The sequence below is a fragment of the Siniperca chuatsi genome, linkage group LG14 (assembly GCF_020085105.1).
Source record: "Siniperca chuatsi isolate FFG_IHB_CAS linkage group LG14, ASM2008510v1, whole genome shotgun sequence".
Classification (NCBI taxonomy): Eukaryota; Metazoa; Chordata; class Actinopteri; order Centrarchiformes; family Sinipercidae; genus Siniperca; species Siniperca chuatsi.
Window position 1 is genome coordinate 24986521 of NC_058055.1, and position 13167 is coordinate 24999687.

Genomic DNA, 13167 nt, shown 5'->3' on the forward strand with positions numbered 1-13167 from the left:
GGTGCACATTTGCCTTTCATTAAAGTCACTTAGAAAACTGTAAAACAAAATCCAGCATGACATGAAGTGCAAGAAGGCCGGACTCAGCAGCAGCATTACAGAGCAGGAAACCGTTTAAAATAGCCATTATGTTGAGGTTAACTGCACAATATTGTACATGAAGAAACTATCTACAGCATTAATAGTTGCTAGTACTTAGAGCTAAAATCATTAGCTGATTAATCAATTAGTCGATCAACAGAAAATTAAGTGGCAAATATTTGATAATCAATTAAGCTTTTGAGTTATTTTCCAAGGAAAAACAGCTAACATTTGCTGGTTCCAGTAAGGATTTACTGCTTTTCTTTGTCATATACGAGAGTAAATTGAATATCTTTGGATCTGGGACTGATCTGGGACTGATCTGGGACATACAAAACAAGTAATTTGAATATGTCCCTTTCAGGCCTGAACTGTGAGGGGCATTTTTCACAATTTTCCGACATTTTATAGATAAAAACAATTAAACGATTCATCGGGAACATAATCAGCAGATTAATCAATAATGAAAATAAGTGTTTGTTGCAGCACTACAAATCTTTTTTGGACTACTTCTTGCTGAAGAATCATTTCTGGAGGATTTTCATTTGATTAATGGCTGTGTAGTGTTTTCTTTTGATTTTAAAATTTGCATGATGTAAATAGTTTAATAGTCACTGCTACTGACCATGTTGTTTTGATGTTTTTGCTACTTTACCTCTTATTAGTTTAAGTAGTAGTTTTACTACTACTTACTTTATTTTGTTTTACTGTTTTTTTTTTCTTCCTTATTTACATCTATCTTTGATATTGTGAACATAGTTAGAGGCGATGAATAAGCCCCTCTGGGCTTCTTGCCTCTCTGCACACTGTACTTTTTGATATTCTAATGCCTTTTTAGACATAAGCTAAACGTGTACAAATAAACTTTGAATCCTAAACTACTTGGGGATTACATTGGGAGAGAAGGTTACAAACAAGACCACATCTTAGACAAATCTTTAGTATAAACAAATAAATGTGTGCTTCTGGATCTGGACTTTCTTCATGAAAAATGCGTCAGTGACTGAGCAACTTAGAGAACATTTTTCCATTTTTTCCCCTTTTGGCTAATGGCTTTAAAGTTCAAGCAATTACTCCATATTTCACCCATTTTAAACAGTTTTTTTTATCAATGGAGGGAGAAGAATGTGTGCTGTGCCAATAAAAATGTCTGTGGATTCTGTAAGGTGAGAAAATGAAAAACATAAATATGATAAATGTGATCAATATGAAGCATAAAAACACACCCAGCCCAGGCCAGCTCTGGGCTAGAGGGTCAGTCAGTGTAATTTCATGGACAAACAGATGAAAGAACAAAGACCAAACAGCTGAACAGATGGATCCACAGTCTTCTCCTCAATTTCCTTTTAGGGAAAAAGCTAAGGAATTTGGGGAGCTTGAAGCATACATAATGTGTGTGTGTGTGTGTGTGTGTGTGTGTGTGTGTGTGTGTGTGTGTGTGTGTATACCTTGTACCAGCTACTGCACCATCATTCTTTCCCAGGGGCTCATCCAGCTCGACCCCACACCATTCACCCTTGGCGAAGTCAGTCTCTCCCATGTAGCGTATGACTCCCATCTTAGAGCCTCCAACCTGACAACGGAGAAGGAAAATGTCTGACTGTTACACTTTCAATCAGAAAAAGAGCATGCAGAAAGAAAGACAGTTAAATGCATTTTAGTAAGTGGTTAGGGAAGAATAATCATGGCTGGTTTAAATGACATTATTAGTTGTCCTTATAAACCTTAATATACCATCATAAAACTAGATGTGATAGTTTAGTTGGAAAAAACATGGTTAAAGAAATAGTTTGACATTTTGGGAAATACACTTATTCACTTTCTGGAGAGGAGTTAGATGAAGACCAGCGCCACTCTAATATCTGTACAGTAAACATGAAGCTACAGCCAGTAGCTGGTTAGCTTAGCTTAGCACAAAGCCTGGAAACAGGGGGGAACAGTAACTGCTCTGACCAGCAGTTACTAAATCTGAGCAGTTGCCAGACATCCAGCGGAAACTCCAGGAATTTACTCCCCCCCCATAAAACAGCATTTTTACACTTTTTGTACGGATTAAACAAAATATAACATGTTAATTAGTGAACTTTAGAGGTATTGGTATTTGTTAACGTTCGACAAAGACCAGTTAACCAACTGCTGGCTGGTTAGCTTATATTTAACAGAGAGATATAAGAGTGCTATCGATCCACTCATCTAATTCTCCCCCCGAAAGTGAATAAGCGTTTTTCCCAAAATGTCGAACTATTCCTCTAAGATTGGTAGATTCTATCTCGTGCCTTTGACATCACATAAGCTAGTGTTTCTCAAAATTCTGCACCACATTTCCCATAATCCTTCTGTAACACAGAGGATGTTGCTAATGGTCATCCTCTGTGTTTCCTGTTAGGAAGACTTGGCCACTTGGGTCTGACAACATGCAAAACTGATTAGCACAGCTGCTGAGTGTCTTTCACACATGGTGACCACATGTATGAGACTTAAAAACTCTTAAAAACTTGCCAAACACATAAGATAATGCTTTAATTAAATTTGACTTCTCTGATCATTTGTTAAAATCATGTTTGAGACAATTTACTCTAAAGAACATTGTGCCCTTCCTTAATTCATTATTAATCAAGCAACCAATTACCTTTTTTAGGGCTGCAACTAACAATTAAATTAAAAATAAATTATTTTCTCGATTAATCAATGTCCATCACAGTTTCCCAGAGCCCAAAGTGACGTCTTAAAATGTCTTGTTTCATCCGACCAATAGTTCAAAACCCAAAAATATTCAATTTACAATCACATAAGAACAAGAAATGCAGCAAAACGTCACACTTGAGAAGCTGGAGCCTTTTTGTCTGCTCTTTTTTTACAATTAAACATATAATAATACAAAACATTCATTTAACATTTAAGAAACACGACCTTCCAAATAAAGGTTATTTTTTTCTGGAGTGCAAACAGGTCACATATATAAATATAGACTACTGGATGTAGTAGCTGATGGAACTAAATACAAGGACAAACAAAAAAAAAAAGGGTGTGGTGAGTCACTCTTCAGCTATCTTTTGTCAAATTAATATTCCACTCCTCTGTCCTTCTCCTAAACCACTGAGGCCAACGAAGAAAACGTGGCAGGAAACACTGTGGTGTCACAAGACATTAAACTGAGAAGGTTTGCTGTCAGCCTGCTGTGTGATGTTTCAGTGACTCTGTGTCAAAGTGCCAGCAGTGCTAACACAGCCAGTCAGCACAAGCCCCATCTTGGCTCCTCTTATTGCCAATCTCATCTAAAAGCTGTACTCAAAAGGTGGTCAAGATAGAACAGCTCCACAAGAGCTAAATCCACACCTCTCGAGCATCTCATCTGAGGGGTATCTTTGGCTGTAAATGTCCCTGCTCAAAACGTGCTACACTGAATATGAACTGCTAAGATGTAAACTGTCATCGTTGGTGAATTCCTTGTGACCACAAATGGAAACTTAATATTCTGATAGTGTGTTTGTAGCCATGCTACAGTCAGTGTTTTCTCCATTAGAAAACACACATGGCTCTAGGGTTGGCAATGTTGGTCTGTCAGTTTGTCGATCCAACGCTTTGGTCCAGACTGAATTTGAGTGGCTTTCAAAATATCCATATAAACACCAGCCACCATCACATGCAACCCCACTGAAAGAAAACACTCATTTAACATCTACCAAAGCCTCCAGTAGCAGGGTTAAATATTAAAGCTAGCAGAGGTGAGGCAGTTGTGTGCTTCCTGTGGGTGCTCAGACATCAAAGGTGCCAAGACAAATGGAGACAGTAATCATGTGTTTAGCCTCTGAGGTTGCCTCTCTTCTGGGAAACATTTCTACAAGTCATTTTTAAAAATATTCTGAGTAACATCCTCTTGAGGCAATCTCTAGATGGCTGCTATTTAGTTACCACACGACACACAAACACTGGCAAAGTTTGACCTTATTTAAACTTTGCCCCTGCAAAAAGAGCAGGGCCGGGCACTGCTTAAGGGCCAAAGATGCCTCCAGTTCAACAAAATGTGTGTGAAAACAGTGTGTCCTACTCCTGCTACTATCACATAATTTAATACCTAGGGGAGGAAAATAGTCTTCGCTTTGTGTCTCCAGTGCGTAATCTGAGTTTCACACTTTGTGCTCATTTCACAAAATTTTTGAGGCAGTGTTGTATTTCCAACAGCAGAGGAGGGACGTGAAACAACTGGATGGCAGCACGTTCAAAGCCCCCGCAGTAAGATAGATTACACGGGAGAGGCTTAGGAAATAGATGGATTCACTGATCAATGTGTCAGCAGTGGGCTCTCCTCTCTTAAGTGCTGAAAGTAATCCGGAGTGATTTACAATATTGACCAGGAAGAAGCCGCCTCGAGCTGCCCGTTTCTAACTGCAGAGGATCTGATGTAACTGTCCCCTGTGCCCGTCAGTTAATGGAAAGCAATGTGACCCAGGACCAATAACTCCGTGCAGTGACCATTGTATACACTGATAGGGGTCAAAGAGAAAATAAGCAAAAAGATGATAAAAATGTTCTTCCTGCAGAGGTTTACTTTGACATACTACATAATTGGCATAGACATTTCAACTTTTGTTGGGCAAGAGTAGACTAAAGGATTATATATATATATATATATATATATATATATATATATATATATATATATATATATATATATATATATATATATATATATATATATACACATACAGCTACTATGGATTATGTTAGTCTCAAATATTTACATAAAACATTTTAAATTGCAATTGCTAGATTTGCACAGATAGTGAAATTATTTATATTCACACTTGTTAATGATAACCATTCACTTTCTGGTGGAGAGTTAGACGAGAAGTTCAATACCACTCTCATATCTGTCTGCAAGCCAGCAAGCAAAGCGTAGCATAAAGACTGGTACCCAAGGTTCCCATCATGGCACTTGCATACATTCCCATGACTTTCCCACAACTGGTGTTTGTGGGAAAGCCACAAAGTAGGAATGTGCTTTTTCTTCCTGGAATGCTGTCTTGTAAACAGTCTGGTTTCTAATACAAATAGGTTGAAACATACATTCTGTTATATTCCCTAAAATGACCCAGTCTTTTGATATTCCATTGCCATGCTATACTCCATAAATTCCATCACTAGAGGGAACCCTGTCTAACACACCATTTGTTACTCACCAAAACTCGATCTCCAACTCGAAGATCCTTATCCCCACCTTTCTTGACCGAACCGCTGTCAGACATGTTGGACCCCGACTCGTTTCCCGTTTTCACTGCGCTGTTGAGCAGGCCCTCTCTGAGTGGCACTACCACCCGCTGGCCAGGGGGGGCGCCACTGCCACCCTGCTGCGTCTGATTCTGGGCAGAGAGTGAGTCAGTGGAGTGGCTGTCACTTCCCTCACCGACCGGCTGTCGGGTGAGCTTCGAGGGTCGCGTGAAGATGCCCTGGAGGGGCTGGCACTCAAAGTAGCGCACTCCGCCCACTGAACCATCGTTTTTGCCAACTAGGTCATTCAGTATCACGCCTGCCCACTGTCCCGGGGCAAACTGGGTCTCCCCTAGGTAGGAGATAACTCCTAGTTTGACGCCGTTGACCCAGACCTGTTCACCCACTGTGTAATCCCCCAAAACATCGTCGCCCTCTTCAGAGATTTTAGTTGGTGTGGTGGGCTTGAGTGGACAGTCTGGAGAAAAAAGAAAAACATTATATATTATTTGCCATGTTGCAGAGCAGGAAACAAAAACAAAAGCAGTAGCAAGAAACATGAACATTACTGAAATAAAACTAATGTTGCAAAACGTGCATGGAAATTAAAGCAATACTTCTTATGGTAATCCCATTCTCTTAGCTAAAACCCTCCTCACTGGAGGGTCAAGTTGTGAACACTGCATACATTGTGAGAACATCCTCATTCACAGTCCAGCAGAATTGCCTTCACACTATTCATCCCATTTGACCGTATCATGCTGGCAAAAAAAAAAAAAAAAGCAGAAAAAACTGCTTGTGTGGCAGCATCCAGCACAACAGCGCAATTTGTGCAAGATTAGGCGTTACTATAATTCCTCCTGAAAAGTGGGTCAGAGAGACGGTATCTGTAATGTGCCGCCGATTAACCCCGCCATGCAGCCCTGTGATATCGCCTGTTTGACACATAGATGAGCTGGATCTCTGGTTTTTTCCACAGCAGCCTGTAAACTGAGCAGGGCACCATTAGCATGCGGTCTACTGCACCGCACTGCCAGTAAAAGTCTGTGTTTATCTGTGTATGTGTGTGTGTGTGTGTGTGTGCAGGAATGGTTGGTGCCAGGGCTGTCTCCCCGACACCCTGAGAGAGGGCCTGGGGCTTTGTGGGCCCCAATGGTTGTGCTTTATGCCTCAATCGCTCCCATATGTTGCGATGTGAGACACATTCGGCACAAATGCAAATGAATACAACTTCAAAGGGGTTTTAACTTGATGATACAGTTTAAAAGTCTTTAGGAATGTGCTGCCTCTCGTAGAGGATTATTTTTGGGAAAACTGACAATTTTGCTTGGTCCCGAGTGATTATCTTAAAGATGAACTGCAATATACTGCTTTTAGGAGAGACATTTTGAAGGGTGTCGTCCCTTTTGCTTTTGTCTGAATCAGGGAAAACATTCGTTCTTTGCTGCAAGTGTTAAACATTACATAAATTAGACTGACCAAAAGATACTGACAATCAGAAAATGGGAGTACTCAGGTCCCTCATTGATCAGTAATGTGTCAAAATGAATGTCGCCCAGGGCAAACTGTCATATGGCATTAACCATCAGCCATAACTCACTCTGTGTTTGACCCATATTGACAGTGTTCTCTGCAGCTGGAATCACAGCTGGATTATGAACTCCATCCAAAGCACCAGAGATGGTTTGGAAATGTACCTGAAAAACCTTCCTGCTAACATTTTTGGTCTAGATTCAGTTTGATTGTGATTTTATTAAAGTCTCTTCCGACCTGAGAAAAAACCTTTAAACAGAAAATACTGAGAACCCTGTAGTAAATCACAGTCTCAAGATCAACACGAAAGTCTTTCCTCCTCCTACCGACGTCCAGATTCACGCAAATATCAAACACATTTGAAATTAAATTAGCACGGTTCTCTATCAGAAGCTATTTGTCCATTTTGTAATTGCACCAATAATCCTAAACTCCAAGCTCTTTAGCTCTGCCTCGCTGTTGCTGTCCTTACCTACAGTGTAATACTGACACGTTCATTCAGAGCTGCAAACAAACACTTAACTGACACGACTGATTCAGTTGGGTGTTCTGTTGCTAGTAGCAACCCCTAATGACACAGCCCAAAATCACTCTATTACTGTATAGTGCACTCTATTTACTGTGTTCATTATATAGGGACACAGCCGTTGTTACATTCAGCCTTTTGTCAGATCTCTGTCCAAGCAAATATTGACAGGCATCTTTAATCTACTCCCCCAAAGCCCTTTTATTATAGCTGTTCTGTGACTGTTAACTGATTTATTTGTAATTTAGTAGAATTTAGTTTTTCTATGATCAGCTTATTGCTAACCAATCTATCAACTATACTAGCTGTCTGGAGCTAATGTGTTGCTAATGCAAGATTCTAGGTAACTGTTGAATTACTGTTGCTGGGATAACTGATAACTGGATTCACTCTTTTTACCTTTACTCTTGTTGACTATATGTTTCTGGATTTCTAGACTAGACTAGATTTCTTGTTAAAGAGTTTCCCCTCGGGGATCAATAAAGTATTTCTGATTCTGTAACTGTAACTAATTGACAGTTTGCCTATACTTTTCTGAATAGTTTCCTTGTTGCTGTACCAACACCTTTGGGTGTACAATAAACTATTGTTTATAGAATCTCATTGTTTTCTTGTTTGTGCTCGGTATCATTAATGTGATGTCCAACTGTTTTCAGTTTCACAAATGCTTCTGGTAAAAACATGAAAGGAAATCCGCTGTCTTCAACATTTATTTGAGGTGTGTTTAGCTCGCTACATGCACAGTCAGGGCAGAAGACATACAGTACATTTTTTGTAAGGAATACACCGGATCAAGCAATGCAACATGTGATCCTGGCCAGCAGACCCAGAGTAGTTTCAGACCTGAGCTAACCCATGATTTGGGTTGCTGAGGCAACAGGAGAGCGAGGGTAAAAGGATCCTCGGCAGAAGGAAGACTGGAAACACAGCACTCACTTTCCCTATTGTGCTTGGCCACCTCCCACCACCATCTGAATCCCACTATTCATCGGCTCTGCACAATGAAACCTCCACAGCTTCCTCTTATCCCTCCTCCTCCCCCCAATTATCCACCCATCTCTCCCTGCTTTGGTTACACACACACACACACACCTCTTTCTCTGGCCTCTTTAACTCTGCTTATTTATGATCATTTGCCACAATGATTATCGTCTTCACCCTCTAACTTGTTCTTTTTGTTTTAAATTGAGCTTATCGGTTAGTCAAGGCTGATATTGTGTTGTTGTCTTCAGCAGTGGTTGTAGCAGCTGTGTAAGGCTGAGCAGCACAGACACTAACAGATGGAGGGGGTTGATCTTGAATGGGGTTTTTTTTTTTAACCTTTGATCAATTTGTTGCTTTCAAATGTACTGTGTTTCAAATCATTTTACAAATTAAGGAAATCCACAACCAAAGTGTCATGTCCTTCATTTGAGAGGAAAAATCCACACACTTAAGATCTTTTCTATGAGCACAAACAGGTTTTTAGTGGTTTATTATCTCTTCAAATGACCAATTTATCATCTTTTCGGTAAACCCATTTTGACGCGTGGCAAAGCAGATCACAGCTACATTAATACAAGGGGGAATCAAACCTACGTTTCATTCGTTATGTTTTAAACAGTAGCAGAAGCACGTTACATGTTTGTATTTGGTTAATTTCGCTTCCTCCTGCCAAGTTACAGGAGATCTACAGTAGGGCTTCACGTAAACTCACATGGTTTGATAGTTTGTCTACAGGACAGTGATGAAGTAACCTCAGATTTTTGGCAATGATGGTTGCAGATGAGTGTTAGGGCAAGCGCTCACTCACTTTATAGGCATGAGCTCTGTGTTGTGATTTACCTTCTTTGACATTCAGTTAAGAGGTTAGTCACTCTAAACCCATTTAACCTTTTTGGGTACACCGTTGCAGTTTTCTTACAAAGTATTGCCATGGCTGCCTTGAAGGAGGATAGAAAACTGTGTTTTCAGGTATTTGGTGCTACCTGAGTTCAAATAAATAGCTCCACTATTCTGTGAGTGAATTTGCATTTCGTAACATTATTTAGAAGGACTGTACTGTCCTCTTTATTCAAACCCACATAATATGTCAGTCACCGATTTTGATTCAGTGAACTCCAAGTTACAGAACTACTGTTATTATAATTATAATTATAAGGTTGAATCTCCAGATGCAGTATGCAGTCTTAACAGGTAATCCACCATTTAACAACTGATGTGAAATAACTATTATGGGATGCACACAAAGGACTGAAAAGATTATGCAATTGTGGATTTGGGTGTTTCTAATAAGGTAGCTGTCCCTTTAATACCATTAGGTGTGTCAGGCCATTGTGGGCAATGCTGCAAATAAAGGAGCAGGATTGATTTACTGTATGTCAATATGGGAGTTTTTTTAAGGTTTAAGGTTTTCTATTTAATTTCTCCCCAAAATTCACTATATTACAACATAAATCTTGATATAAAATCACATATACCGTAATAGAAGATTTTATCCACTCACCCCTACCTCTGAGTACATTTTTAGAAATTCTCATAGAGCAATTGAGAGTATCTCTTCAAACCTCCCAAAATCAAATAAAAGTCCACCTGCTGTCACAATAATAAGCATGACAAGTCCACCACGAGCAGATCGGATTGTTGTGCTTGCGTCGTTATTTTCAACCTTATCGTGTATGCTGGTGGCTTAGTCTATATCATGTACCCTAAATATCCTGGATTCTTATGCAGCCTAGGACCTTATCTGCATGCCATCTACCTCTCTGCCATCTTTCCAGGCTCTTCCTGTTAGCTCTCTGTAAGCTATAATTTAAAGCTGCTCTAATCAGTGCAGTAGCCTACATATAACCCCTAATTATGGACAGTACTGCAAACGTGATCTTTTTATCTTGTTAAAGTTAATCTTAAAGCTGCACTAATCAATATTCTTGTATTAACAACGGATCAAATGAGCATGTGTAATATAAAATGGGTCTCTCGTAACGACCGACCCACAGAGAATTAAAACCCAGTTCCTCTCTGCAGTTTGGGTTTTACGGCTGCTTTGGTTCACTCTCACCGCTCTCATCTCAAACCCACAGTACAGTACCTGCCCAGCACCAAACAACAGACAGACAAAGTTAGCTGTTACTAGCTAGTAAGCATAGTTGAGCATTTAGCAGTTAGAGAGCCAGATACTTTTCTCAGGAGTTAGTGGAGAGCAAAACAGAGCTTAAAGGAGAGTGAATGTTGAACTTAAATTCATCAGGTGGCCAGAAACACGACTCCAAATAAATGCTAATATTGCTCCATGTCTGCTGGATGTGTAAATAGGCAACTCTTTACTATGTAAGGTGATAATATGCAAATGATGCGCTTACAGTTTGTTGCACTGTCATAAAAAAAGAATAAATTGATGCAGGTTTAAAGCACTAGTGGAATTACAGAAATTGGCATTTGAGGTGCAGTAAAAACAGGTAAATGCAGATACTGTGTGAGGGCTGTGAACTCCAGAGAGTCAAACAAATGGAGGAAGCTGTTTGTCTCCAAAAAGGCAACAGCCTACGACCGTGACTGAGATATTTCTGCTGAGAAACTCGCTTCCAAGGTCACAGGAGACGTGGCGACACGAGAGGTGGCACAGCTCGGTTATTTTCACATCAAAAGCAGCTAGAAGGAAGGCTCAGATGCTTTCCTCTATTCGCTCGTAGACTATAGCTTAATCTGGAGGGTGCAACAGTTCTTTAAATTCAGTAAAGTAAACTCTGCCAACATCTGACACAGCGGCCCCTTCTCACAATCTTCCCAGCAAAAAACAACAAACAGAGGGTTGAGATTTGAAGTACGAGGCCAGGTCAGTGTTAAGACTATCTGGGGCAGGAAATAATCCCTCCATCTACTCACTGAGGCATCAGTATTTTCCCACCGATATCTTATTATGTTTTATAGCCAACTTGGGTTAAAAAGAGGGCTAAAATTGAAAATAATGAATGAATCACGATAATCATGGGTACAAGGCATCCTCCTAATGAAAACAGGAAGGTTGACTGACTAACCAGCCGACTGACCAACAGAGACACTTACACCAGACACAAGTCTCACCTATAAAATAAACTGGAAGGTTCAAAAGGCTCCTATGTGATCTAGGTGCTCCTTGAGTATTGGACAGACCTGTTCTCAGCTACATGCTTTCTGAAGTGCAGATTGATGGATTGCCATGAATGTTATGGTTTGATTTCAATAGTATGGTAAGTGGATTTGACAAATTAAAGATGAACATGATTTACATTAAAGATATCTGCAATGCATTCATTTTTTTAACTTTGGACAAAGCCAGGCTAGCAGTTTACCCCTGTTTTCAGTCTTTATGCTAAGCTAAGCTAATCATCTGCTGGCTCTAGTGTTATATTTACCGTGCATACATGAGAGTGGTATCAATCTTCTTATCTAATTCTCGGCAAGAGAGCCAATAAGCGTATTTTATACTATTCCTTTAAGATAGCTCTAATTATATTCTGACTAGTAACAATGAGCCTACACTTCAGTTTTTACTCTCTGAAATGGGATTTCCAGATATTTCTAACTAACTAGTCGAAACTCAAATTCAAGATATCATCAATGTAGTTCTGACCAGACAAAATTTCAATTAGATATCTTTCATTCTGCACATTTAAAGATATCTTAATCCCATTTTTGGATGTCTAAAAGTCTAGTCAAAATTCAAGTGGTGATATATGAAAGTGGAGTTATGACTTGTCCAAACTTTGGAAATATCTTGAATTTAAGTTGATAACAGCCAAATTCCTTTTAAGATATCCACAAAGACAATTTGGATATCCTTAAAAAAGTTATTTAGGGAAGCCATTTCAACATAAAAAGGTTTGAGTGATTATCCCTTATTACATTTTATATATCTACAAATACATTTTGACTAGTCGAAATTACAACATGTGAGAAATAAAATTCAAGATATCTGCAATTGCACTGTGGCTATTTAGAACGATAATTCAAGATATCTCCAAATACATGGATAACGCATGTGGATATCTGTAATGTGAATCTCCTGAGTCTAATACAGTAACCGATAAAACAGTGTGATCATTATAGATATCTTAAAAGGATTTTTGACAAGACGAAATTACATGCAGAAAGTACAACATTGGGAAATGAAAGCAATGCTATGTGCATAATGACTGTATTTTCTTTTGTGGAATAACAGGATGTGGGCAAACTAATGAATACATATATAGTAGAAACAAACTGTTTAAACTACAGGCAAGAGTTTACATAGCACTAGTCACATAAGGACAGCTACCTAACAGCTGACGAGCCCTGACCAACAAGCTTGCATCATTAAGGGATTAGCTTTTTGAGCTGGTAATGGCCGAGTTCAGGATGATTTCAGATACAATCTGAGTTGTTCTGCCCTCCACACAGAGAGAAACAAAAATGACCCGCAGGCCAAACACAAATTTGGAAGGAAAAATTAAAGCAATTTCTGTTTACTCACTTTCAAAATGCTTATAAATAGCTTTAGGAAAACCAAGGAAAAGAATATGCTTATTATGCTTAGATATGTGTTTTAGAACATTTAAACAGCTCTTCAGTTAAGTCCCTCGGGAGATTGCTCACAGATAAACAGACATCACCAATTCCGTGACACACATATGTTATTATCATTTCACTAGATTCAAACATATTCAATTTATTGTTTATTTTTGCAGGGACAGCTCAAAATTAAATGTAATTGCGCCAGAGTTAGCTAACAGCTAATTTACACCTGTTGGCCCAATTGTCAAGGTAATAATACCGATTTTAATATGCAGTATTTTTGGTAATTTCTGGGAGGCAGAAACAGT

At 39.2% G+C, this 13167-nt stretch overlaps 1 protein-coding gene across 3 annotated transcripts in view; it reads right to left on the bottom strand.

Annotated features, from left to right (window-relative positions):
- Window positions 1–13167, bottom strand: part of clip2 (CAP-GLY domain containing linker protein 2) — a 46317-nt gene that overhangs the window by 24226 nt on the left and 8924 nt on the right. For all 3 annotated transcript variants that reach the window (XM_044222850.1, XM_044222852.1, XM_044222851.1), the window contains 2 exons: window positions 5262–5767; window positions 1530–1654 (listed from right to left, as the gene is read on the bottom strand). In XM_044222850.1, coding sequence (XP_044078785.1) covers window positions 1530–1654; window positions 5262–5767 — 631 coding nt within the window. The remainder of the gene's footprint in view (window positions 1–1529; window positions 1655–5261; window positions 5768–13167) is intronic.